The 27,949-nt window shown below is 51.9% G+C and overlaps 1 protein-coding gene across 1 annotated transcript; it reads left to right on the top strand.

Moving 5' to 3' along the window:
* Nucleotides 1-1,880: 1,880 nt before the first annotated feature.
* ALKBH5 (alkB homolog 5, RNA demethylase) lies at nt 1,881-27,722 on the top strand. Its single transcript, XM_021694700.2, has 4 exons — nt 1,881-3,394; nt 12,801-12,881; nt 22,476-22,631; nt 23,474-27,722. The coding sequence occupies exons 1-4, from the start codon at nt 2,625-2,627 to the stop codon at nt 23,649-23,651; spliced, it is 1,185 nt and encodes a 394-aa protein (XP_021550375.1). The 5' UTR covers nt 1,881-2,624; the 3' UTR covers nt 23,652-27,722.
* Nucleotides 27,723-27,949: the final 227 nt, after the last annotated feature.

The following is a 27,949-nucleotide window of genomic DNA, read 5'->3' as shown; positions in this document are numbered from 1 at the left end:
GCCCACAGAGATGAAGCAGGTAACCACTAAGTGACCTAGCCAAGATTCGAACATAGGCAGGCTGGCTCCACAGTCAGTGTTGTCTCTCAGTGAGGCTCAGAGAGGGGAGGGCTCTGGCTCCAGAAGAATCAAGAAGGAGCGCACCGAAACTTTGGATGGGGGGTGTGGGATGGGAGGGGTTGTTGAGACCTAGAGAAGGGGTGAGCCTCATTTTTGTCTGGGTGAGGGGAGCGGGGCGCCGCACAGGAGTCTCTGGATTTTCTCACGACTGTGATATGACCTCCCTGTCAAGCAGGTGGTGGGCAGAATCTAGTGCCCCCCCATGTTAGAGGGCAGTTTCGAGGTAGGTGGGAGCTGGGCTTCTGGAGGGCCTGAGCCCTCACAGGCCAACTGCTCATTATGCAGGCGAGGGGTCCCTGCCCAGGCGTTCACACAACATGGCCGAGGCGGGACTGAAGCAGCAGCCCAGGCCGCCTGACCACAGCCTTGCCCATCCCACAGGCCCTGCTGGCCTACCCTTGCCCAGCAACGACACAACCCACACCTCCCAACAGGGACCGGCAGGCCCTTCGGTTTGGAAACGGAGACCCTGACTAGAGGTGTGCAATCCCCTCTGCTTAACATACATGACCTCGTTTCGTTCTCACAGCTACCAAATGTGGGGGTACTAAGGTTATTCATTTTACAGACCACAAGACTGAGGTTCAGAGAGGGTAAGTCCCTTGCCCAGGGGCTTCAAACCCATGTCTGTCAGTCTGGTGTTTGGCAAGTTGGGGGGCGGGGGCGGGGGCGGCAGTGGAGAGGATGCAGAGACACACGGGCGGGGAGCAAAATGGCCAGGGAGGTGAGGCTGAAGGCAGATGCCAAGGCCAAATCACGAAACCAAAGATGCATTTCATTTCAGTGAGTATCTGGGAAGGCTGCTAGGGAAGTGAGCTGAGCCTCAAAAAATCAAAATGAAGGAGATGGGTGGAAGGAACTGGCATTTCAAGAGGAAGAAACAGCTTGGGCGAGGGCCAGGAGGTGTGACGGGAGTATGTCTGAGCGAGGCTAGCGCTCAGAGTTCGCGGAGAGGGGAGAGGAGGCGAGGCCCGAAGGGTCTCAAACAAAGGCTTTGAACGCCAAGCAAAACAGATGAACTCGATCCTGAGAGCCCCGGGAGGTTCTCGAGAAGAAACCCGTAGCTGGGGACCCGCCCCTGCGCGGAACCGCCACGCCTTTGCCCGCGCCACCACCCTGTCCACCCGCACTGCTTCAAAACTCTGGAATTGTCCCTAGTGATTAGCTATAGTTTTGCCTTCGCCGTGAGCCTACTCGTCCCCCTGAGTTTCCTTCCGTCGTTCCGAAGAGGAGCCCCTATACCCATCTTTAACCCGAAGGAAAACCGACGCCAAATCCCCGCGCGACCCGCGGCTGCGCACGCGCCCGCCGCCACCGGGACGTGACTCGTGGAACGTCCACTCCGGGCAGCGGGGAGGCGGCGGGGGTGGGGGGCAGGGAGGTGCCCCCTCAACGAGTCCAGCTTCTGCGGCCGTCGCCGTCTGGACTTAGAGCTGGGACCCGGTGCTTTCGGCCCCGCAGTTTGAGAAGTTTCTGCTGGTTTCAGAAGTTTCCTAACAGTCTGAGGGCTTTTCTCCGTTGGCGTCCACATTCGGGCACTTCCATAGCCACCCATTCACCCTTCAGGGGTCCTCGACGCCCTCCACGCAGTTAATTAAGTGACGGACGCAGTAACCAAGGCGACCGCTTGATTGACAGGCATGAATGCGAACCAACTTCCGGAAGCTCCCGCCTGGGCCCGCCCGGCGCGTGGCCGGTGACCCAATGAAAGAACTGGAAACGCCAAAGGGGGCGGCGACGGGGCAGCCTAGGTTGTGGCGGTTCCCCGGTGGTTGCGCGTTGAGGGCTGAGGCGTTTTCGAGCATTTGGACGATGCCGTGACGCAGCATCGCGATAGCGTTGACAGCGTGAGCGCACCCCTGTGGAGGGAGCCCTTCGGTCGCGGAGGTGGCGCGTCAAGGAGACAGGTTGCTATTTGAGGGTGCTCCCTCGGAGCCCTTCATTGAGTGGGGGAGGGGCGGCGGACGCCGTGCGGTCCCCGTCTGCGCTTGCGCGGGCGCCTCCGCTGACCCGGCCTACACGCACGCGCATGCCCGCTGCGCGCAGAGCCGCGGTGGCCGGCGGCATTGCGCGTGCGCGCTGAGGAGCCCGCTGAGGAGCGGCGCTGGCGGACGTCGGGCGAACGGCCCGTGACGTCGTGAGGAGCGCTTTAAAGTGCGGGCTGGGCCGGGCGTCTGAGGGTCTGGCTGGGAGTCGGGTCGGTCTTCTGTAGCGGCCCTTCGCGGCATGAGGCGCTGCCGGCGCCCTTGCTCCGTGGGACGTGGAGAAGGTGGAGGAGGAGGAAGCCCTGTTGCCGCCACCGCTGCATGACCCGCCGCCCCTGAGGCCCGACCCCGCGCCCGTTCCCTCGACGCCCCCCCCCCCACGCCGTGTCCCCCGGTCTCGCATGGGGGCCTGGCGCTGAGGAACCCCATTTCTCCGGGGGCGCCGGGGCGCGTCCTCCGAGAGCCATGCCCGGCCGCCCCTCCCGCCCCGGAGGACCCTAGAGCAGCGTCGTGGGGGCCATGGCGGCCGCCAGCGGTTACACGGACCTGCGTGAGAAGCTCAAGTCCATGACGTCCCGGGATAACTATAAGGCGAGCAGCCGAGAGGCAGCGGCCGCCGCCGCCGCCGCCGTAGCCGCCGCCGCCGCTGCCGCCGCCGCTGCCGAGCCTTACCCGGTGTCGGGGGCTAAGCGCAAGTACCAGGAGGACTCGGACCCCGAGCGCAGCGACTACGAGGAGCAGCAGCTGCAGAAGGAGGAGGAGGCGCGCAAGGTGAAGAGCGGCATTCGCCAAATGCGTCTCTTCAGCCAGGACGAGTGCGCCAAGATCGAGGCCCGCATCGACGAGGTGGTGTCTCGCGCCGAGAAGGGCCTGTACAACGAGCACACGGTGGACCGGGCCCCGCTGCGCAACAAGTACTTCTTCGGCGAGGGCTACACGTACGGCGCCCAGCTGCAGAAGCGCGGGCCTGGCCAGGAGCGCCTCTACCCGCCGGGCGATGTGGACGAGATCCCCGAGTGGGTGCACCAGCTGGTGATCCAGAAGCTGGTGGAGCACCGCGTCATCCCCGAGGGCTTCGTCAACAGCGCCGTCATCAACGACTATCAGCCCGGCGGCTGCATCGTGTCTCACGTGGACCCCATCCACATCTTCGAGCGCCCCATCGTGTCCGTGTCCTTCTTCAGCGACTCCGCGCTCTGCTTCGGCTGCAAGTTCCAGTTCAAGCCTATCCGGGTGTCGGAACCTGTGCTTTCTCTGCCGGTGCGCCGGGGAAGCGTGACTGTGCTCAGGTAACCCACCTGGGAGGAGGGGGCGCCCCTGCATCCTGCTGCCTTAGCTGCCCACCCTCACCCAGGAGGCGGCAGCAAGTAGGAGCTCGCGCTGTGCAGTTCTGACCCATTATTCTGGTTTCGGTGGGGGGAGGGGGAAAGGGGTCTGTGTTTAAAACACGTGTAGTAAGAAAGTAGGGAGGGGTCAGGGAACCAATCTAGAATTTTGTATCCCGAGGGCAGGTTTGGCGTGATCACACACGCTTGACTAAGAATTGATACAAAGGCATCTTTCTAGAAGGCTGAGATTTTAGGAGTCTGTGTTCTGTGTGTGATTTTAGCAAGTCACTTTTCCGTTTCTGGGTCTCTGTTTCCAAATCTGTGTTTTTAAAAAAGTAAGTTGAACTCTTATCTGAGAGTCTTTCCAACTGAGCCATTTTCGTGTTTTTGTTTGTTTTTTTAAACGGAAGACGTGTAAGGATTTCTTAACTGAGAAAATATGGAGGAAGGTCCCTGAGAGTATTTAATAGATACGCATTCTCTCTTCCCAACACTTCCCAGGGAGTGACTTCCCTGGAATTGAACAGATTAGTGGTTGAGGCAGAAATAGAGTGTAGCAGACTCTGAAAATTCAGCCCCTGTTGGCTACAGAAGAGCCTGTTGGCCCTTTGTAAGAATGTGTTACCTGTTACCAGGGCCATATGAAACCAAATAAAGCAGATCTTTTTACCTGGTATTTGGCTTTGTAGTTGCGTCAGCCGCAGAATTTAGGTTCTTGGCCTGTTTTGGGTCCCAGATCCTGCTGAGAATTCGCTCAGTACCCTGGCCCCCAAGAAGATTTTCTGCTGAAACACCTTTGTTTATATGAAGTAGAAAACTTACTAGGAGGCTGCCTCCTTCCAGCCCTAGAACAAGTAACCTAGCACTGTACTTCAGTAATCTCCAAAACCTCTTAGGAGCTCTAGAATGCAGCTGCACAGAGCGGCTTGCTTGACCACCGAGTTTTAGTATAGGATCAGAACATGCTGAGTTTTTGTGAACAGCTTAACCTCTGAAGTCCATGCCATGGGCCCTGGTCCTGCGGAGAAGCGGGTTCCTTAATATGAACTCTCTTAATATGAGGCAGGTCATCGATCTCATTTGAGTTTAACAGCTAAGGCTGCTTCTGTATCTGGGAGTGGCAGCAGAGCCTTGTGATATCCCAAGGTCTTGGGAAGTCAGTGGTAGCCGAAACAGTACTTTGGCTTCCTTATGCATCCGAAACTTAGACGGCCACTTATCTGTCAGGTGCCCCTTTGTCATTTGGGCTTCCAAGCTTACCCTCAGATCTAAGTGGTGCTCCCAGATTGAGGTCGTAGTAGAGTCCTTTAAGATGGGATTTCCAGGGCAGACCCTCACAAGTGGCTTGCTGTGTAAGGCAGTTTGGTGTCTGACTTCGTTGAAGGGCTCTTGATCCTAAAAGGATCTCACACAAAGGCCGTTTAGTCTCTTAAAGGGAATATTAATTTTCCACATAGTCACAGGTCTATAAGGTTGTCATGAGGAGGTCTAGCAGTGGTTGGGTGTGTAATGGGTGATCATAAGAGGCAGTTTGTGACTTTGAGGCTTTCCCTCCCACCAGCGCGCGCACACCCCCCCTACCTCCCCCATCCCCCACCTCGCCGTGTTGAAGAGCAGAAGTTTCAAGTTCATAAAATGCAGGTCTGTTAGTGATCAACAGGATTGCATCATCAGGAAAATTCTCTTCATCTTTTCCTTGGAATAGTACAGTCCTAAAGCTTTCCCAGTTCTTTCCAACTCCTGGATTCTGACTTGGCTGGGGAGTTAATGTGGGAGGCTCAGCCGTGTCCTGAAAAAGTGCTGCCCTAGGCTTTGACTCTAGCTTGGCTGTCATTTGCTTTGGGACCTTGTGGGCATTCTCTGAGCTCGCTTTCCCATCTGTAAAGTGGGGGTGATGCCAACTTCCAAAACCTATTAGAACTAATGGTGATGATTTGGTGTTTTATACAGAGCCTGGCACGGGGTCAGCGCTTAAATGGGTATTTGTTTTCATACACAACCCATTTAATGATCCCTTGATCTCTTGTTGGGGAAGGGGCTAGGGATTTGATGGAGCGTGCATGGTGGCTCTTCCCTTCATAGAGTTCACAGCCTAGTGGAAGCCACAGACGGTTACAGCCCAGGAAAATAACTGCAGGAATACTTTGAAGGTGGGGGGACCCTTTTTGGAGTGTTAGAAATTTTTAGGAGGAAATAAGGTAGAACTTGAAGGGTGACTAGAAGTTAGCCAGGCAACGAAGTTAGCAGTGAGAACACAGAAGCTTTGGTGGCAGTAGCAGTGAGTAGCCATAGGTAAGGGGGGGTGGGGGGTGGCAGGTAGATGCTGACTTGAGGCTGATGGAATTCGTTTTTAGTTCTCAGATTCAACCTGGACCTGAAGTAGAGATTCTGGCGAGGCATGCCATGGGAAAGCACTAGATCAGATCTTATCCATAGTGGTACTATTGACATTTTGGGCTGGCTGATTCTTTGTTTTGTAAGGGCTGCTCTGTGCATTGTAGAATGTTTAGCAGCATCCCTGGTCTTTGTCCACTAAATAGCAGTTTCACCTTTATGGTGACCAAAAATGTGTCCAAATATTGCCAGATATCCCAGAGCGGGGCTGCAAAAATCATTCCAGTGGAGAGCCACTGCTCTAGGGTTCTGGATGCCCCCACTAATTTTAATCTTCTAGCCCCTGCTCACTTAGTACCCTCAGTTTACTTCGTATGCAGGTGGGCGAACACCTGCCTGTTAGTAGTGCCTCTCTTTAAGTGCTGCTTGGACTCTTCCCCAAGCTGGTAAGAGGGGATGCTTTCTTTCACTTACCGGTATGTATCCCAGCCTGGAAGTGATGAGCTGTAAATTTGCAGATTGGAAGACCAGGGCTGGTGAAAATAGTGGTTTTCTGAAGGTGGGGAGGGTTTTTAGTAATTCTCATGTGACTCAGACATCAGTTGTTAGCAGTGGAGTCTATACCCGTTCCAAGGCTAGATGGCAGGAATACTGTTTTATATTTAATAGTTGTCAGTGTAGACATTAGTATGTGGCAAACATTGACTCAGCAGTATCCAAATGTGGGCATTTAGAGCAGTGCCTCACAGACCCTTCTGGAAGTGCTTTAAAGGTCTTTCCAAATCCAGTGTTTTTTCTTGTTGTTGTGTTTGTAACCTTCCCATGTTGAGCCCAGTTGGTCCCCTCTTAATGCTGTAGTCCAGGGAAATAAGTATCTTTTTACCTTCACTTCATATTCCTTCTTTCCACGTTCCTTCTGTTCTCTGTAGGGTGACTGGGCAGATTAAAACACATTTTAGTTGGATTAATTAGAATAATTACCTCAAGAGTAATTGCTTACTTGCTGCTCCTTTTAATCACTGCTACGTGGTCTGTGGTTGTGGTGGCCACATGCCCAGAGACCCAGGCCTTAGCCACCTGTCTGGAAATGACTGTTACTACCCAGCCATGGGACACGCAGAGGTGAGCGCAGCCTGTAACTTCTAGGTAATAACTGATACTGGGTGGAGTGGGCATCTCTGTCCGTTCTGGGTTAAGGGCTGATGTTGTTCAGCTGTTTGAAAGCAAAATTTAGCTTTCTGGCTTAAAATAGTTGGGAAAGTAGGGCAGATAGGTCCTGGGCCACATCTCTTGTGTGCAGTCTTCTGATTCCATGGGAGGGGGAGGAACCTCAAGATGAAGTCAGGGCTGTGCGTTCTCGGGAGGAGCTCTGGGCCAAGGGGATTGGCTGGACTGGGGTTCTGCCAGGCCTAACAAGAAGGCAGAAGCAGTAAAGGGAAGGAAGCTAGCAGGTGAACCATGGTCTTAATCATGACGCTCAGAGCAAGCAGAAAGTAAATAGGCCATACAAATTTCAGGGCTGGCTGGCCATTTTTGCCTGGGCAGTTGGTGTGCAGCCATCACTGAGATACGGTGCTAGCCCTCTGGGGGCACGGGCTCATCTTTGCAGACTTCTTCCTTGGGGGTGGTGGGTATTGAATGTCCTTTCCTAAGGCTAGCGAGGTCCTCAGGATAGATTGGACCTTGTCACCAAAAAATACAGATGGGCTTTTCTCTCTACTCATTACCTATCCCCTCTCCCAACCAAAAAAACAAAAACCAGTATAACATAGATACTGAAATCAAGAGTTTGATTAGAGGGGTGCCGGGGTGGCTCAGTCGGTTAAGCGACTGCCTTTGGCTCAGGTCATGATCCCAGGGTGCTGGGATCGAGTCCCACATCTGGGTTCTTGCTCATCGGGGATCCTGCTTCTCCCTCTCCCGCTACCTGCTACTCCTGCTTGTGCTCTCTCTGTCAAATAAATAAATAAAAATTCTTAAAAAAAAAAAAAAGTTTGATTAGGTTTCCAGTGTCACCACTTTAGATGTTTGGCCTTGGGTAAGTAACGTAATCTCTCTGGGCCTTAGTTTTCCTCCGCAAAATGGGCTATTGATGGCATAGAGTTGTTATCGAAGATGGAATTTCTTTCACACTGTTGAATGCTTGAAGTTTAGGTAAAAGAGGTCTCTGGAGATGAGCTGCTTTCTGTGCTTAGCTACTCTCTAATTATACCTTGATGTGTAGAGAATTGGGACCTGGAACAGGTTGACCTTCCTTCTGTATTCATAAAGTCCCAGGACTTCTCATAAAGTTAGGCCGTGTGTCATCTTGGAAGGTTGGGTCTAATGAGTGTGAGCTCACAGTCCCACCCCTGTGCCCAGGTGGCTGGCCTGCTGTTCCCCAAAGCCTAAGTTTCTTAGTCCTGTAGGCCCATTAGAGGCATGAGGCAGGCTCATGGGGGCTGCCCAGAGCAGGTAGCTGTAGCTGAAGGGAGGCTGTTAGGCAGTCTTGGTGATCTTGGCCGGTCCCTCCACCTCTGGTTCTGTTCTGTCCTGGCCAGGGCACAGAGTGGATGGGGAATGGTGGCTGTCTTGGAAATGTGCCTTAACACTGTCTCCAAGACTATCCCCTAGAGGAGAGATGTACAGTCCTGCACAGTCCCTTAGAGTTTTTTCAGACTCTTCATTTAACCTGCACCTAATCCTCTGAGGAAGGATTTGCTTTGAGATCTGTTTTGTAGATGTAGAAACAGAACAGTTAAGCTCAACACACATTTCATTTAGTGTCCACTGAATGCAGAGATGAATAGCCTTTGCAGCACTTTGTCTTGCAGGGAAAACACAATTTCCACAAGGCCAAACATAGTAGTGGGGGGGGGGGGGTGGGGGGGTGGTGTGGGGGAAACCCAGCCTGGGGGATTTGAGGAAAGCTTCTCTGGGGAGAAGAAAGACTCTTAGGAGTCACTGAAAGCCATAGTGCTACTGGGTGACAGAGCCAGGTCTGTCACTCTTGATGTTTGTGGCGTGCTGGTGACTGCTACGTGGGGTGGGGGGGACTTGAAAGGACTCAGCCCAGGCAGGGAGCAGGAGGCTGACCAGCATGAAGTATTTCCTCTTCTCCCTTCCCTGTGAAAACAAAGAGCAGGAGGCACTGGAACTTTTCTTCATGCCAAGGGTAGGGCTGGACCCAGGGCATATTAAGTTTCAAGCTGGCAGACTGTGACTTTCAGACAGTTTCTCTTGTAGTAAGTAGGTTTCTTAGCAGTAAATAATCCTCTGTGGTCTCTGCTGGAGATTTTCTGTTGAAGTTTAGCCAGAAGAGCTTCCCTTGGCCAGGACTTAGAGCCTCCTGCTCCCAGAGAAGACTGAGATACTGAGGAGGGGTCAGTGGGCTATGTCACAGCTGCCAGGAAGTTCTAGAAGACCAGTACTAATGAGCTGTTCAAGTGTGTTCAGTGCCACGGCCATTTCTGGGGGTCCGTGTGGTCTTTTTTTTTTTTTTTTTTTTAATTTTATTTATTTATTTGACAGAGAGAGACAGAGTGAGAGCGGGAACACAAGCAGGGGGAGTGGGAGTGGGAGAAGCAGGCTTCCCGCCGAGCAGGGAGCCCGATGCGGGGCTCGATCCCAGGACCCTGGGATCATGACCTGAGCCGAAGGCAGACGCCCAACGGCTGAGCCACCCAGGCGCCCCTGGGGGTCCATGTGGTCTTACCTCCACACTAGTTCTCCTGAGGCCTGGGCTCTGGCAGAATTCTGGAGCCCTTTGGGAGGTGGGGGCAGTTAAGGTTTGACAGACGTCTGGGTTTATTCTTTCTTTTTTTTTTTTTTCCCTTAAGATTTTATTTATTCATTTGACAGAGATAGACACAGCGAGAGAGGGAACACAAGCAGGGGGAGTGGGAGAGGGAGAAGCAGGCCTCCCGCAGAGCGAGGAGCCCGAAGCGGGGCTCGATCCCAGGACTCTGAGATCATGACCTGAGCCGAAGGCAGACGCTTAACGACTGAGCCACCCAGGCGCCCCTGGGTTTATTCTTTCTGCATTAAGGGAAGTGGTTCCTTGTTGAAGATGGGAGGTGAGGGCAGAGGTGCCTATAGCCATGTCAAACCGATTAATACTTGTAACAGTAGGAAAGGTTGCCTGGGGCTAGTACTGCAGGTTCAGGCCTTAGAAACATGCCTTGGGGGGCACCTGGGTGGCTCAGTTGTTGGGCATCTGCCTTCGGCTCAGGTCTTGATCCCAGGGTCTTGGGATCGAGCCCTGCATCTGGCTCCCTGCTCTGCGGAAAGCCTGCTTCTCCCTCCCCCACTCCCCCTGCTTTGTTCCCTCTCTCGCTGTGTCTGTCCTTGTCAAATAAAAAAAATCTTTAAAAAAAAAAAAAAAAAGTGCCTTGGATTACCTTTGGGAATTGGACTTAGCTCTTTGGGGGAAGTCCTGTGTTTATACAGGACTGTCTTGCACCCCACACCTGCATTCTCCCATTGTGGAGTGACAAGAGCCTAGAACGAGCTCTGGAATTGGCCCTGGGAATGGGGCCCATGAGGCCTCTTCTGCTGGCAGATGCCTGCAGGAGGAACCCAGATCACATTTCCTTGGCAGGTACTGAACCCAAATCTGTAGCTTGACCCGCGGTGGTCCAGGGCCCTCTGGCTTCTGTCCTGTGCTTAGTAAATGGGAATGCTGTGTCAGGCACACTGTATTATTATCTAACTTAATTCTCACAAAAGCCCTACAGGTTCCAGGGGTGCTAACCATGTAGTCATAGAACTCTAATTCTGCCTACAAGGGAAGAGACAGTGTCCCCCTTTTTAAAATCTTACCATTGGTGCACCTGGGTGGCTCAGTAGGTTAAGTGTCTGACTCTTGGTATCAGCTCAGGTCATGATCTCAGGGTTGTGAGATCGAGCTCTGTGTTGGACTCTGCTCAGTGCAGTCTGCTTGGGATTCTCTCTATCTGCTGCCCACCCCCCCCCACTCTTGTGCATCTGTGTGCGTGGCGTCTGTCTCTCTCAAATAAATACAAAACCTTATCGTTAGTGGTCATAAAGGAATACGTAAGTTGTGAAGCATAACAAAGTGAACACTCCAAATCTACTACTGTCCTTATTACAGATGAAGAAACAGGTTTAGTCCCCCAGCAAATGACTTCCCTAAGGTCACGACGCTAGTAGGCGACAAAACTCGGGTTCTCACTCAGGTCTCTTCCAACTCAGAGCTCTTATCTCTGTGTGGCATTTCTCACTGTAGGTCTACAGATACGAATACGTGTTATTTGAGAAAAGTTTCTTTGGTCAGTACTCCATTAAAGAAAAAGATTCTTTTGCTGTAGTAATTCTCAGATCCCTTAATATAGTCATGCTTTTTTAAACTTCAATATTTTCCACATTGATCTGGTTGTGGACGTTTGTCCATAGTCTCTTCTAGGACTGATGTTCCCAGAGAAAACTGAAAACCTCTGGTCTAGGAGCAGCTCAGAGAGGAAATCTTTAAAGTAAAGGTTCTGGGGTTGCCTGGGTGGATCAGTCGGTTAAGGGTCTGCCTTCGGCTCAGGTCATGATCCCAGAGTCCTGGGATTGAGTCCCACACCAGGCTCCTTGCTCGGCAGGGAGCCTGCTTCTCCCTCTGCCTGCCGCTCCCTCTGCTTGCCACTCACCCTGCTTGTGTGTGCGTGCATGCTCGCATGAGTGGTGTGTGTGTCTCTCAGAAATAAAATCTTTTAAAAATGATAATAAAGTAAAGGTTCTGTCTCTCCCAGCATGGCCTCAAATCAGAGGGGTTTCTCTCTTGGACTTCTTATTTTTTATTTGTCTTGCTTCTAGTTCTTGCCCACATTGGGGCAGCCTGGCCATTTTGAGGTGTTCCTCCCAGGCCTGCAGTGTTTCTAACGGTCACATGGGTGTCTTTATAGCTGTCCTTGAGAAGGGAGCTGATGAGCAGCTGTGGAGAGGAAGATTTGTGGTCCAGGGGTGGCCAGGGAAAAGCTGAGCAAGACAAGGCTGAGGTGTGCGCCTCCCACTGCGCCTGTGGCTGAGCCTGTGTCTGGCTGTGTAGAGCCCTGCCTTGGCTCAGTGGAGGAACTTGGGGTGCGAGTACCTCTTGGGTGCCATGCTCCTGGTGAGGGCATGTGAGGAGGCTCAGGATGCTGAGTTTGCTTCCAGAGTTTCAAATTGGAAAGATGTTAGCTGTGAAGAGGACAGTCATCTACCCACATTCATTGGTCTAAGCAGTTTTTTAAATTGTGTAACTTGATGAAAATAAATAGATATTTGAGTGTGATGGGAATTCTTAAAATAGCCCAAACACAGCTGTCTTCAAGATTTTTGGATCCCCCCAAATGGAGGTTTTTGAAGGCTTGTTTTCAAGTAGACAAATTGAACGTTGCAGCCTTAGTTCTCTCTGGTGACTCAGGGCTGTCAGTGTCTGCCTTGGCTTTCTCTTCGTGCTGAAGGGGGGCGGGGGCAGGGAAGGAAGAAGAGGAGGAGATGCAGTTCTTGTCTTCTTACCAAGGTCTGGCCTCAGTCACTCTGGCTGCCTGCAGAGTGACTAAAGGTGTGCCTTCTTGGGGGCCCTATAAAAGAAGGGCTCTTGGGCGCCTGGGTGGCTCAGTTGGTTAGGCGACTGCCTTCGGCTCAGGTCATGATCCTGGAGTCCCTGGATCGAGTCCCGCATCGGGCTCCCTGCTCGGCGGGGAGTCTGCTTCTCCCTCTCCCACTCCCCGTTTGTGTTCCCTCTCTCGCTGTGTCTTTCTCTGTCAAATAAATAAATAAAATCTTTAAAAAAAAAAAAAAAGAAGGGCTCTTGGCTTGTGTGGAGAGATTGCTGCTGTGGTTTCTGCCTTCAAGCCTGCCTTTGCCTCATCCCAGGTTTTTTCCTTGAGTGGAGCGTCCTAGAGCTTCACAGGTGATTTCCCTTTCCATGTAGATCCTTGAACCTCTCAAAATAACAGGGCAGAGGTGGCCTTAAGACCTGGACCATATTTCTCTCTCTTTACCCTATAGGAACTTTGGTTGTCTGTTCACTTTCCAAGCTCATATGCTCTGTGTTTATTTTCAGTGGATATGCTGCTGATGAAATCACTCACTGCATACGGCCTCAGGACATCAAGGAGCGCAGAGCGGTCATCATCCTCAGGAAGTAAGTGCCCCGGTGTCTGGCACCTGCAGGACTGTCTGGAGATGTAGGTCTGGATTCCCTTAGAACTTGGCTCCTCTGTATCAATAGCATAGCAGCATGAAGCCTGGGAGAGAAAAGCCTATCAGGTCTCATACTTTTTGATTTTAATTCTTTGAGGAAAAAGCTGTTTTGTCTTTCCTTCATTGGAAAATTAAGTTCTGTGTCTGTTTAGGGAGTTGGGGGCTGAGCCAAAGCACATGCTCCCAGTGTTTATGGACACAGTCTTGAGACAAGGTTTGGGGACCCCTCTTCCAGACCTTCCTTCCCCCTCTCTCTTTCCCCATCTCTTTGGTTCTGATTTGTCACATGTGATCTTGCTGATTATTTTTAGACTGCGCCTTAGCAGCCTGCTTTAAAAACGCCTGGGTTTTCACTTCTGGGAGGAGCAGGGAGTGAGAAGAGGAAACGAAGGTGGGAGGTTAGGCTGCAGTGTTCAGCAGTGGCATAGCTTGTGGCTGTCTCTCCTCACTGGCCAGGGAGTCAGGGATGTACTGACCGACATCACCAGACCTGGCCTCTTCGGCACTTCTGGTTTTCTGCTCATGGAGTGAATGGACTGAGCCAAACAGATGCTGGGTCAAGACGAGCTTGTCTTTAGAGTGGAGTCCCAAGAGGCTAGATGATTGTCCAGGGTCGTATAGATGTCGGGAGAGCAGAACCAGTGCCTGGACCCCTCCCCCCCACCCCTAGGCTGGAGCACAATGTCCTATAGCTTGCCCTCTTTTCTTTTTCTTTTTTTTTTTAATTTAAATAAACATTATTTTTAGAATAGCTTTAGATTTGCAGAAAATTGTAAAGATAGTACAGTTTCCATGTACTGGGCATACCACTTCCCCGATCTTAATGTCTTAATATTAATAAGATATGTTTGTTACAGTTAAGAAAGCAATATTGATACATTATTATTAAGTCAGTATTTATGCACCTTTCCTTAGTCTCTTCTAACATACTTACTCTGTTCCAGGACCCCACATTACGTGTAGTTGTGACAGTTTTTCAGACTTGCCTTATTCATGATAACACGTAAGTGGTCAGGTATTTTGTAGAGTATCTCTCCATTGGAATTTGACATTTTTCTCATGGTTCTACTGGGGTTTGGGGTTTGCGGGAAGAAGACCACAGAGGTAAAGCCCCCTTCTCTTCAGTCCTATCCAGGGCACAGGATTTCTCACTGTTGATGTTGACCATGAACACGTGGCTGAGCTTGTGTTTGTTGGTTACCTTCTGCACTCTAAAGTTACTATTTCCCCTGCCTTAGGAAGGAAGTAGCTGTGTTTGTGGGTTACCTTCTGCAGGCTAAAGTTACTCTTTTCCCTGCCTTAGGAGGGAAGTTGCTATGTGCAGCCCAGGCATAAGGAGTGGGGAGTCACCACCCAAGTTATTTGGAATTCTTCTACAAAGACATTTTGTTTCTTCTTCTTCATTTGTGTATTTTTCTTTAGTTGTTTACTTAACATCAATATGGATTTATGGGGTATTTGTTTTATGCTCCAGTTATTCCAGCTTTGGCCATTAGGAGTTCTCTCTTCTTTTTTTAAGTACATCCTTATTTTTGGCTTGCCAACTTTTTAACTTCAGTCTGTAACTTGAGCATCTTGGCCTTTTGGGTCCAGAACTCCAAAATTACGTGGTGGATGAAATCTCTTTGGCATGGCTCTGCCACTTTGTCAAGTCAAAACTTGGAGTGTCTGTTGTACCTGCATAGAATGGAAATGCAATGACCTGAAGGACAGTCCTGGTGTGCAGGCTGAGCACCAGGCACATGTGGGAGCTGAGACAGGGGTCCATTAGGAGCTGGCAGCGTCTCACCTCTAGCCTAAGAATATTCCCAGAATTCATCAGAAGAAGGGTTTTTATCTGCCTTTCTACTTTCTTTCCTGTGGTTCCCAGCACAGGCCAAAACCCAGAACACGGAAGTGATACAGCCCAGAGTGTAGCTCCCTTCTCGCCTCTTCTCCCCAGTCATTTCTTCCTGGGCTATACTGGCACTTCCAACTTAACCAAGGCCAAGTGGCCCACCTAGACCAGGAGCTTGGAGAGGAGCTCCTAGAGGGATATAAAACCAGAGCAGCAGCTTCCCAGGTGCCCGGCAAGCCTCTCAAAATAGCTTATCCCAGGGAAATCTTGACTGGAGGCACAAATGAAGTGGCCAAAGCTGGAGGAGTGTCAGGTCATTCTTCCAGCTATTTCCTTCCTCTTCAATGGTGGCTCCCTTACTTGACTTCCCAGGCTGGCTGGGTCGGATGCTTCTCAGTGGAGCTAGGAGCCTACACTGTTACCCAGGTCCCCCCAGAAGCTCTTTGGCCAGCCAGGCTCTGACCTTGGAGAATGACTGTTGGTAGGTAACTGATGCTCTTTGACCTTTTGACTTGAATGGGCTCAGGAGCTAACCACAGACTGGGCTAGAGAACAGAAGCACAGAGCTTTGGTATGAGGGGGCTGGAGAGGAGTGGGAGGATGGCCCTCAGCCAGTACTGCCCAGCTGTAGGGAGACAACTCAGGTTACCAGATGAGAGGCCCAGGATAAAAGGCAGGCTCCTTGTTGGGCTTTGCCTGTCCATCCAGCCTAGCCTTTTGGCGTTTTCCTTGTTGTCTTGTACTCCACACTTACATTAAAGTACTTGCAGCTCCGAGTGTGATCCATGGACTTGCATCCTTGCAGCAGTGTAGCCTCTGTTGGGAATGTTTTCCCATCTAACATGTTCATCTTATCCTCCACATCCTACCCTGCAAATGACCCACATACGTACAGTGAAAGTTGGTTGACTTCGTTATCCGTCAAGGCTCAGGTGTTGACCGTTTTGACTCGCGAAAAGCATCACACACATACTTGTAGCCTTCTCAGTATACTCCCTCCCCCTTTAAATTGTTATATATAGTGTATATTTGCCATCGTGAATTTCCAAATCTGCATTCTGTGGGGGCGGGGACCCTGTTCAGTCAGGCCCAGCATTGAGGCCTGGCCCAGAGGAGGTATCAGAGGAGGACAACACAGGTGAATGAGGAGCAGCTCCAGAGTAGCTGTATGGGCTTGTCTTGGAAAAGGACAAGCTGGTGACAGGATGAAAAAGCGAGCATCCTGGCCCAGGCACTACCCAGACATCAAGGATGTGGCCTTGACAGGTACCTGGCTGACTTGCTTGCTGGTGAGGCTGCATCTAGACGGGTGGCATCTAGGCATTGAGTCTGGCCCTGCTCCTCATAGGCAGAGGGTATGGAGCCAGTCCTGCCTTCTCTTAAGTTTGGATAAAAATTGTACAGGCTGTTGTGGGAGGGCTTGGGTGGCTCTGTCACGAGCTCTGGTCAGTCAGAGCTGGGACTGTCCTTCCAAGCGCCTCATGGGGGGAAATGGGTGGGTGGCCGCCAAGTGCTTTTTGATTCAACAGAATGTGGCACCTTTGAATGTGGTTGGTGCTGAGTCTTCATGTGTGTGGCACCATTGTGTCTCACAGGGAGGACTGGGAGGCTGGGAGTGACCACCTGAGAGTTTCCCCATGAGTGGAATCCTTGGGCTGCAGCTTAGTGTTATAATCTCTTTGGGGTCACAACCAGTAAATGGCTGAGTAAGACCTTGACCGTGGGTCTGCTGGTATGTAACAGGTGGGCATTTTGCATGCCAGAACAACACAAGCAGAGTAAACACTGTCTTAAAAGCACAAAGTGTATCTGCTGGAGCCTAGCAAACAACAACAGCAACAAGAAACAAAAATTTAAAAATTACATCCAGCTTGGTGGGGGTTGGTGGTGGGTTCGGACAGGATTGGTAGATCTGGCTCCTGAGCTGGAAATTGCTGGCCAGGCAGAAATGGTAAGCCCAGGATGCCTGGGTGACGCAGTCGGTTAAGCGTCTGCCTTCGGCTCAGGTCATGATCCCAGGCTCCTGGGATTGAGCCTTGCGTTGGGCTCCCAGCTAAAGTGGGAGTCTGCTTCTCTCTCTCTGCCCCTCCCCATGCTTGTTCTCTCTTTCAATTAAATGATAATTCTTGGGATGCCTGGCTGGCTCAGTCGGTTAAGCGTCTGCCTTCGGCTCAGGTCATGATCCCGGGGTCCTGGGATCGAGTCCCGTATCGGGCTCCTTGCTACTCGGGGAGCCAGCTTCTCCTTCTGCCTCCCGTTCCCCCTTTTTGTGCTTACTCTCTGTCTTTCCGACAAATAAAATCTTAAAAATAATTAAATTAATTAAAAATTCTTAAAACCAAAAAACCGGTAAGCTCAAAGGCTAGAAGGCGTGAAGTGTAGAGGAGCTCTGTAGTTGAGGGGAGGTGTGGGAAGGAAGTCTTGGATCAACTCTTGATCATCAGGAGATGGCTTGTGGGCCTTCAGGGCCTTCAGTTGGCCAGGGCGTTCAATCCCTTGGTCTTCAGGAGGCACCCAGGGCTGCCCTAGGTCTGCCTACGAAATGTTGTATTCCTGCATGGCTAACCTCTCTAGTAGATAAAGTGGTTCGAGGCAGTGTTAATAGTCCATTTCTTTGCTTTGGTTAAGTGAGCTCAGCTTAGTGGGTTGAAGCTGGGAAGAGCAGCTAGAGGTTCATTTGCCAAATGTTAACCAAGGCTGGTGCGTGCCAGAAAGCAGTGGGGTGAGGGATTTGCATGAGAGAGACTTTGTAAGAGGCTGAGTTAAATGGCTTATTTGGTCCTTCAGACCAGGGGATTCCAAGGGGTCAGGGGGAGACTGTTCCTGAAAGCAGAGTAACCCAAGTATGAGGCTGTGTGTGTATGAGCAGAGGGTGAGAATGGAGGGTGCATTCTGGGCTTCATCCCTCGGGGGGGGCAGGGGTGGCCAGCTCTTGGTTTCCCTGACTCGGCCTGAGACACTGCTTCTGTCTCCATGATTCTCGTCCCCTGGGCCAAGGATTAGCCTACCTTTGTTTCCTGGTCCAGTGAGTGTGTCCATGTGCATTTACCCTGCACAAGGAATGGGGGAGCAGTAAGACCACCTGGGGATGAAACTGGTTTAAGCTCCTGGCCTGGCTTTGCCCTGTCTTCACTGAAGACAAGTTGGTTACCTGAGCCCTGTGTTCTCACCTATAAATTGGGGCAGTGGTGGTGCTAGGGATGGTTAAATTCAAGAATGTCGTGCCTGCTTCTCCTAGGTCCTTCCTCCCCATATTTGTTCTCTGAATTTGATGAGTCGGGCAGGGGATGAGGAAGGGTGCTGTCCAGTCGAGGTAAGGTGTGAGTACAGGCACAGCGAGTGAGAGGAAAGCGAAACCTGGAGATAGGTTGTTCACTGGCCCAGGCCAAAGAAAACAAGCTTGTTGTCTGGCCGCTTGGTGTCATGGAGGATATCAGTACCTTACCAGGCCTGAACGGGGGATTCCTAGGCACCCATGATGCTGGCCCTGTTGTCTGGCTATCATCTGTGGAGCTCTGGGTTACACGTATGTGGTACGACATGTTGGTAATCAGGCTGAACGAGTTGGAGAGGCCCTTGGGGCCTGGTTATCGTGCAGGCCTGGGTATGGAGGTCTTCTGGAAGCCCTGCTAGGACCATGGGCTTGGGGTGCCCTCTCTTTGGGTTATACCCCTCATGTGCTTTTCAGGCTCTCCTGAGACCAGTGTAGAAGCCTGCTACAGTCAGAACTGTCTTGCAGGCAGCGAGGTGTGATGTTGGAGGGAGTTTGGTGGAAGCTGGGGAGTGGTGTAAGGAGGGGGGTGGGTAATGTTGCAGGAGAGACAACGGTACTATCTGCGCCTTGTGGGAATCTGACACTCAGGTGCTGGAGCTTAGGCCTAGAGGCCTAGGTCACTCAGTAGATAAGGGGTGCTCAGACAGGCCTGCCGCACTGCTTCTCTGCTCCATCTTGAAAGTCAGGCTTTGCAAGCACAAGGGTGCTTGGTGTGAGGGTGGAGCCAGGAGTTGTGGGATGGTTGGCTCGAGGTGCAGACTGGTTCCTGGTCTGCCTGGACAGCAGTCTGCACTGTTGCAGAACAGAGAGCCCACCTGGGCTTCAGAGGCCATCATGGGATAGTAGCTGTGTGACTTAGGCCAGTGATTTGGTCTCCAGTATAGCATGGCTTCCCATCCTTACAGTGGAAATAATCCTCCTCAGCAGCTTCTCTGGAGGATTAGAGGATTCAGTGAGTGATAAAGGAACATGAGGAGAGCTCCTGGGATGGTCATCTCCCTCCCTTCACCCTCAGGTCACATGTTAATGTGTTAATATTAATGCTTAGTCATTCTCCCTTTGTTTTGGCTTCCCCAGGATCTGTGCCCAAACCCTGCTTTGTCCTGGGGGCTGTCCTGACACCGTGGGTGACCTCGCATACCTGGGGTGCCTTGTTGTAATCCCTGGATATTAACTAAGATCTGTGAGGCAGGTGTCTGTTCCTCTTGCCACCTAAGGAGGCCCAGGCCCAGCCCTTAGTGCTAGAACTTCCTGACTTCCAAGTTTATGAATCTCTTTGCTGAACCTTGAGGGGCCTAGCATGCTCCTTGGAAGTTAGCTGCCTTTTAAGAGGGGTGTTCTCAGAAATTAAGCTGTCAGTGGGCACTGGGTTTGGGATCTTGCTCTAGCCTGGCTTCCTGCAGCATCGTAGCTTTTTGGAAGTGGAGGGAGGGCAGGAACTTCTCTAGCTGTTCTGAGATGTACTTGTAACAGCCCCAGGGGATGTGTTAGGAGCACTTTGGGGATCCAGGGCTTATACTGCCCCCAAAGTGGGTACAAGAGACAGGGTTTTTAGTAGGGTCACCTCTGATCATCCCTTCTCTTGAGGGCTGCCTCCTGATGGCAGTGGAACTGTCTCGTGCAGAACACCCTTCCCCTCCTTCAGGCAGTTGGAGAGAAGTAGAGCCAGTCCGTGTCCTTGGCCTGTCTAGTCTCAGCTGGTTCCACCTGTCTACCTAGCCTCTCCAGTGGCCCTACCCCCATGATGGGGGGCCACCACCACTGCCCAGGCTGGCTGCTCAAGAAGGGCGGGGGGGGTGGAATCCCCTCCAGGGATCAGTGTGTGCCAGCGCTCTGCCTGCGTGGCAGGATGTGCTCAATGTTTTGCAGCCCCAGAAGTGCCTGGGCCACCCAGGCTCTCCCTTGGTGGCTGTGCTCTTGGTTCTCTTGCCGTCTGTCAGTCATCTGAGGTAACAACTGCAGGCTGCCAGGTCCTGCCCGCCAGGGCTTCAGTGGGGCTGCTTCGTCCTGCCGCATTTTTCCTGCCCTGAGTGTGTGCTCCTGGTACCTGTGCGGTCTTAGCATTGGCGTTAGCTCCACCGTGCTGGCGGGGGGGGTGGGGGGCGGGCTGCGGCTTTCCTCCGTAAGTCTTCACAGCCTTGGAGGCCTCTCAGCCAAGCTTAACAGCTGATGTCTTGATGTCTTACTTAGTCTGCTCTCCCGCCACCTGGACCTCTCAGCCAGGAAGGATTGGGGTGGGGGGATGAGGCCTGGCCTGGTAATGAAGAGGTCCTTGGGCTCCAGTGATTTCTAATTCCCACCCTTGTGTCTGGGTGTTGCTTAGCACCACCTCTTCCTGATACGCCTCTCAATCCTAGCCTTGAGGGGCACCTGGGTGGCTCAGTCGGTTAAATGTGTGCCTTCAGCTCAGGTCATCCTCTCAGGGTCCTGGAATTGTGTCTGGCTTCCTGCTCAGCAGGGAGTCTGCTTCTCTCCCTCCCTCCCCTCTTCCCCTCCCCCTCTCAAATAAATAAATCTTTTTTAAAAATATTTTTTTAACTTTTTTTTTTTTTTTAAAGATTTTATTTTTGGGAGAGAGAGAAACAGCAATTGTGAGCAGGGCAGAGGAAGTAGCAGATTCTCTGCCGAGCAGGGAGCCTGATGTGGGGCTCGATCCCAGGACCCTGGAATCATGACCTGAGCCGAAGGCAAATGCTTAACTGGCTGAGCCACCCAGGCACCCCCCCCCCCCCCCCGCCAAAAAATCTAAAAACAAAAAAAAAACTCCTAGCCTTGAAGGACACCATTGGATTTCTAGACCCTTAGAACTCAAAGAGGCCCTAGGACCAGCCACACTTCTTCCTACTTTGCTTAGGTGGAGAAATAGGCCCAGAAAAGGGTGGAAACTAGCTTGGATTCTAAGTGGCACCATTACGGCTGGATCTTCCTTTTGCTGCTAGGGAGGTCCTGGTTCCCTGAGCCTGGAGGGCCCAGAGTGGAGGCCGAGACTGGCAGGCCAGTCTGTACAGCTGACCATTCTAATGCTCCTGTGGCCATAAGGCCAAAGCAAACAGGCAGGGGAAGTTGCCCTGCTGGTCTGCCCACCACTTTGGGCCTGAGGGTGTTAGAACTTTGGTTTCCAGCTAGAAGGCGCCCCCTGCTGGGTACATGAGAAAAACCCCTGCCCAGGGTCAGAGCCCTGGGTTACTGCTTGTTAGGCTTGGTTGGAGTCTCACCTGGGCTTAAACCTTTCTGCCACGACTTCCAGGACCCGTAACCTTTGGGACCTAGTTTTCCCCATCTGTTTACAGCAGGTCAGCCAGTCGGGGGGGGGGGGGGCCGGGGTAGGTAGAGGGACCTGTGAGGTTTGCATGCAGTTGTTACCAAGAATACCACGTGGCTTAGGCCAGGGCAGCTCTCGGATTTCTCTCCTGCTGTCTTCCCTGCAGTGTTCTTGTGAGGTTGCTCTGCTCTGACCACAGCACCTTCCTCAGAACCAAGTGACTGTTTTGTGCATAGCTGCCTTTGGGAAGGGTGCCTTCAGGGCCTTCTGCCAGATGTGTCCCCATCACTCCCCACCCCACGCTTCTCTCCTGCCCCCTTGCTGCCTCCAGCCTGACTTGTCAGCCTTCTCTGTATCACACAAGAAGCCTCGGGGCTTTGAGGTTTCCCAGGCTAGCTTCCTCCTGGCCTGGCTTCATAAAGGACTCCGATCAATGGCCTTGGACTACCTCCCTGCTCACCTTCTCCCTCTCCCCCGTCCATACTTGCATGTTTTCCCTTTACTGGGCAGTGTGTTCCTTAAAACTCAACGCCTACTGTTCGGTGGGGATTTTGCCTTCAAAAGCCTTTTGGCCTTGACTTGATTAGCATCCTGTAACCAGCAGAGGCTGCCAGGTGGCTGTGGTGGGATCAGAGCCAAGTGTGTGAATGTTGAGTTGGGCCTGGGCTTTCCTGGCTCTGCCACAGCCTTAGCATTCCCGTGTGAGAGAGTAGGAGAGTCTCTCTTCCCTTTTGTAGGCCTGGACCAGGGGAACCTTCTTTCCTGTCTTGATATTTCAGGAAGGATGAAGGCATCTGCTGGAGTATTATGGGGCCCTCAGTACTCTGGCAGGTGGAATAGAAGCCCCTGGAGAACCTCTGGGCCGAAGTAGGGTGAGTGGGGCTGCTTGTCCAGCTGAGAGAGAGCCCTGGATCTTTCCCCTGGTGCAGCAGATCCCTATCACTAGAGGTCTCCAAATAGAAATGTTCCTGTTCCTACTCCTAAGCCTCAACTTAAGAAGGTGGGTCTTTGCGAGTCAGCCAGACCTAGTTGAACCATGAGGAAACTGAGGCACAGAACAGAGACTGCTGGCTCCCCTCTCCCTGGCCAGAGAATTGGTCTGATGGGGCCCACACCCTCCCCAGAGGCCCACTGGTTGACCCCACACATGTTTCCTTTGCAGGACGAGATTAGACGCACCCCGGTTGGAAACAAAGTCCCTGAGCAGCTCTGTGTTACCACCCAGCTATGCTTCAGATCGTCTGTCGGGAAACAACAGAGACCCTGCTCTGAAACCCAAGCGGTCCCATCGCAAGGCGGACCCTGATGCTGCCCACAGGTGCTCAGCTTAGGGACCTTCAACGAAGGCCAGCAGAGCAGCCCCATGGCTGCAGGGTACAATGGGTGGGGGAAGCCTGGGGTGGGTGGTTCGGAGCCGGGCCTTGACTACCTTTCCAAGCCTTAACGTCTGCTGCCGGTCAGTGGCATTGGTGGCCATTCCTCCTAACCCGTCGCCAGCTGCCTGCACCCCCAGAGAGCGGGGCTTGAGACGAGATTCTGACAAGTGGGAAGGCTTTATGGGCTTCCTGTGACTTGCCTCGTTCAGTCCACCCAGACAAATACTCTTGTGGGTTATACTTATATGTTAGGAGGGACGCTCGGGACATGGAAGATAGCAGGCCAGGCGCTCATTTCAGAAGGGTTGGGGAGGATTTCCGGGAAGTGTTTAAGCTGAGATGAGAAGGATGAGGAAAGCAGTACGTGAAGGCCCATCTAGGCAAGAGGTACTTGGGCTGAAGCTCTGAGGCTGGAAGAGCCTGCTGGTCAGGGGCTAGTGGAGTTCGTGAGCAGATGAGGGGTGGGCAGAGCGCGGGGACGGAAAAGAGGACTGAGAAGTGGAGGTGATGGCAGGACGGTGCAGGGCCTTGAGGCTGTGCTGGGGGTGGGAGGGGCCTCCTGCCCGGCCGCCTTGGCAGTGTCCTGGGGTACTGGACTCAGCCAGGCAGACCCCCCAGGGTAATTGGGAGGTGTTTTAAAGACTAGACGTGGCCATTGCACTTAGTGGGCAAAGAGCTGATGCCAGTACATCCGCCCTTGCCGCCCCTGCCGGAGAACGGCCGAGCTGGAGTGCGCCGGCCCACGAGTGGTGAGGGACGCTTCCATCCACCCCTTCCCTTGCAGGCCTCGGATCCTGGAAATGGACAAGGAAGAGAACCGGCGTTCAGTGCTGCTGCCCACACACCGTCGGAGGAGTAGCTTCAGCTCCGAGAACTACTGGCGCAAGTCCTATGAGTCTGGGGAGGACTGCTCGGAGGCGGCAGGCAGCCCCGCCCGAAAGGTGAAGATGCGGAGGCACTGAGGCTTGCCGCGCCTCCTGGGAACTCTGGTTAATCCTCACGGAGCTGCCCCTTCCTTCTGTTCCTGTCGGTTTTTTGTTTAGTGTGTTTTTCTTTGGTTTTTGTTTTTTTATCTTTACATTTTTTCCTCGGGTTTGTTGCCTGTTAAGGCTGAAGAACAGCACTGGCTGGGACCTGATTCTCATGTTCTTGGTTTTCCTACAAAATGGAAAGGCTGTTGGCATCTATAGGGGACAGAAGCTCACGCTGGAGTGGCCAGTAGAGGTGGGGGGGGTAGCTGTCCTCAAGTGGGGCCGTGTCAGACTGGGTTTATTTAAGAGCAGCAAAGTGTTTTGGTTAGGAAAATTCTTGTTTTGCTTTAAATGTAAATCTTCCTCCATGTTGTAAGTGAAGTTCAGTCTTCTGCCCCTTCTCCTCCCTCCCCCATGTCTGCGTGCTGGGTTGAGGTCTCATGTCCCTTGTTGGCTCTGCAGGAGGCCTGCTGTCCTCCCACCTCTCACCCATTCTCCAGGCCCTGGAAGCTCACGCAAATACCCTCTTCCTCCTCCAGCAGAGTTGTTCAGGATGACTGGGTGGAGGTTTAAACAGTCCTCTGCCACCCCAAAGTTACTGGCTGAGCCCCTGGGCTTTCTTCACGCCCATTGGCCTGCTTTGCGCACAGGTCCCTGAGCTGCTGAGGGGCTGGCTACAGTGGTCCTGACCTTTCTTGCCAGGAGCACGCCTCTTCGCTGGGTTGCTTCTTTCAAGCATATGCGTGTGATTGTACGCAACAGTTAGACTTACCATGTTGGGGCAGTTTTAGGAATTGTTTCTAGCTAGAGGGACTGGTGTCCTTCCAAGTCTAGCATTTGGGGTATGGAAAATTGTTGTGGTGTGTGGTAGGGTTTTTGTTTTCTTTTGTTTTTGAGTTTTTATTTTTTCCTTTGGTCTCCTGACTTCTTCCTAACCCTTTCCTTTCTCCTACGTTGGCCAGCGTGAGCCTTCTCTCCATGTCATCCCCATAGGAAGGTGCCTGTCCACTCCCTCTGTCTGCCTGTAGCATGCATCCAAGGCCAGAGCTCAGGGCTGCAGACTGGGCTGGCGCCTCCTCTGCTTCAGGGGCGTGGGAGCTGGGGAAGGGGTTTTGAAGAAGTGATAAAAGGAAGAAGATAAAGTTTTTGGCAGTTCCCACCTACTCAGATCCTTGAAGGTTGCAAAGTTTTGATGATCTAGATTCATTAGGAATGTCTCCTTGCCAGCCATGGCCGAGACCCAGGCCTGCTGAGAGCAGAGGCCTTCCCAGTCCCCAGGCTGCCACCACCCCAGGGGGCCTTGTCTTACAGAGGCCCAGGCCTGAGGCTGCAGAAATCTAGGGCAGCCACCATCAAGAAGCCCCTCTCAGGGCCCAGAACTCCTTTGCCAGCGTGGATTCAAGTCAGGACTGCATAACTAAAGCAGTTGCAGTTTTATTTTTTTTACACCTTTTTTCCCAAAAATGATTTGTAGTTGTGTGTGCAGCACTTTGCCCTGATATGTGTGCTCTACAATAAAAACCAAATCTAATATATTTTGAAACAGTTGTCCAATACTGTTATAAGAGAGGACTTGCCTTTGGTGCTTCCTTAATCCCGTTATTTTCTTAACCCTGAACCCAGGCTGGGGAGGCCAGACAGAGTTCATTGCCCACCAGGGAGGCCCTCCCGGGAGATAATAGGGCTGAGGGCCGAAGGTGAACTTGCCCTCTGCCTGCTGTGCTCTCACCCACTCCCAGGAGGATGGACCATGTGTCCAGGTGCCCAGGATGCCATGGGCCTACAGGAGCCAGGATCACACCCTGCTGAGTTTTCGAAGCCCTTCCCCCCGCTGGGCGTGATCAGACAGGCTATGTGCCAGTGAAGGAGGGACAGGGTGAGCAAAGTCAGGGAGAGCCTGGCCTTTGTAAAAGATAAGCAAGTGGTTTTGCTCATTAAACAAATTCTTGAGTTCCTACTATATTCTGGCTGAGCCCTCACTGTGGCTTCATCAGTGAGCAGAAGTCTTCTGGTCCCTGTTTTCAAGATGTGTATATAGAGTTGTGGGGTACAGTTAGACACGTGTCAGGCAGATGTGTTTGTGTGGACTGGGGTTGGAGCCCAGAGGGTTTTTAGTCCCTCCAGGTCCCAAACCTGGCTGCCAGATTCTGGTCAGCTTGGGTTTGGAGTCTCCCTCATTGACTTCCAGTGCCCAAGCCAGTCTGGCCAATTCTTGCTGTGGAAACCTGGCAGCAAGTCACTTAACTGCCCATTTCAGAGAGGAGAAGAGAAAATCTAGAGGGAGCAAGTGACCGGCTAGGGCTCAGTCCTGGAAATTGGTGACAGGATATGAAGGGCAATGGGGGAGAGCCTACGGTACGGTCTGTGGCTAGTTGGGCCTGCGGGGGTAGACTGGGTCACGGTTGCCCCCGAGAGGAGACACTGGAGCTGAAAGGGAAGGTAACTTGCTCAAAGTCGTCCAGACTCCATGGCAGAGGGGGGCACCTCCCACTCTGTGCCCAGGCCCCTGACTCAGGCATGGAATGGGGGGCTCCCATGGAGGGCTGGGGAGCTGCAGCTCTACAATAGCTGTGATGGAGTCACACCTGGGCTCTTCCTAGTCCCAAAGAGGCCCTTTGCAGGAATGAGAGACCGGAGAGGCTGGGGCAGGGGGCTCTAGCCCTGGTAGCTTCTGCTGCATCATTGGCTCCAGTCTCTGCCCAGCGGTTCAACAGCACCCCATCTCTGGACTAAACTAATTTTCTGAGTAGTCCCTAAGCCTGTGGGGGTTCTGTACCTGACTCCCTGAATCTGACTCTGCCCCCACCCCAGTCTTGCACACAGTAGGTGCTCTAGCAACATCTGGCACTAGCCCTGCCTTCCTGGGGAGCCCATCCCGTTCCTCCGATCCTATTGGCTGGGGGAAGTTGAGGCCCAAAGTCCCCTTCATTCAAAAATAAGAGTGTCCTACTGTGTGCCAGGCTCTGCGCTGGGTGCTGAGGATACAAGACAGACCAGGTATAGGTCTCTCACACAGCTGTTATAAATTGTGCCGGCGTAAAAGATGTGTAGCACAGAAATTACGAATGATAAAATACACGGGACACTCTTTGTTATTAAAGTTCTGTATAGCCAAGTGTTCCTCACAGGATGCTTTTGTTGATCTTTTTGATAGATTCTTTTATTTGTAGCCTACCTGTGGTTGTAACTCAACCGTGATATGGCAAATGGAGTTGTATCCCATTGCTGATTATAGTTTTCCAGGGCTCCTGTAACAAATTACCACAAACTTGGTGGCTAAAACATCAGAAATTTATTTTCTCACAGTTTGGAGGTCTGAAATCCAAAACTACGATCGCTGGGCTGAGATCATGATCGAAACCATGCTCCTTCTGGAGGCTCTAGTCCTTGCCTCTGAAAGCTTCTGGTGGCTGTTGACGTTCCTTGATTGTGGCCCCATAACTCCTGTCTCTGCCTCCGTGGCCACATGGCTGCCTCTTCTGTGTGTACCAAGTCCCCTTCTGCTTGTCCCTCATAGGACACTAGTGATTGGATTTAGGGCCTACCAGGATGATCAAAAATAATCTGCCCATGTACCGATCTTTACTCACATCTGCAAAGTGGAAAAAAATGTTCAAATTCCAAGGATTAGGACCTGAAACCTTTGGGGGTCACTGTTGAGCCTGCTACACTACTCTTTTCTCGATAAGTCTGTCATTAAATCTGGTACATGGCCTACTGATTTCTCATCGTTGGAACAAACTATGTTAATTGGATTGAAATTTCTCAGCCTCAGCACTACTATTAAATTTAATCCGCATTATTTTCTCTACTGATTTCTTAAATCTAGACCTGTGCTGTCCAATATGGCAGCCACTGGACAGTTTGGCTGTTGAACACTTGAAATGTGGCTGGTTTGAATTGAGATGTGCTTTAAAGTGTCAAATACACACTAGAATTTGAAGTTAGTATGAAAAAAAAGAATGTAAAATATATCCTTAGTTACTTTATATTGATTACGTGTTGAAATGACAATATTTTGGACATACTGGGTTAAATAAAATACACTTTAATTTCACCTGTTTCCTGTTACTGTTTCAAATCTGGCTACTCACAAATTTGAAATCACGTATGTGGTTTACATTCTGTTTCTATTGGATGGCACTGGTCTAGAAAATCAATAAATCCAGCCTGATCGGTGGCGTTTGCTGATTCCTGTGGTGTAAACACTCCCTTGGTGGCTGATTGAAAGCTGTCAACATAAGGTCACTGAACACAGAGTTGTGAAGAGGGGGACAGAAGCACATGGT

This window comes from Neomonachus schauinslandi, chromosome 15, assembly GCF_002201575.2.
Source record: "Neomonachus schauinslandi chromosome 15, ASM220157v2, whole genome shotgun sequence".
NCBI lineage: Eukaryota > Metazoa > Chordata > Mammalia > Carnivora > Phocidae > Neomonachus > Neomonachus schauinslandi.
Note: the sequence above shows the minus strand (reverse complement) of the source record. Positions and strands in the feature narration are given on the sequence as shown.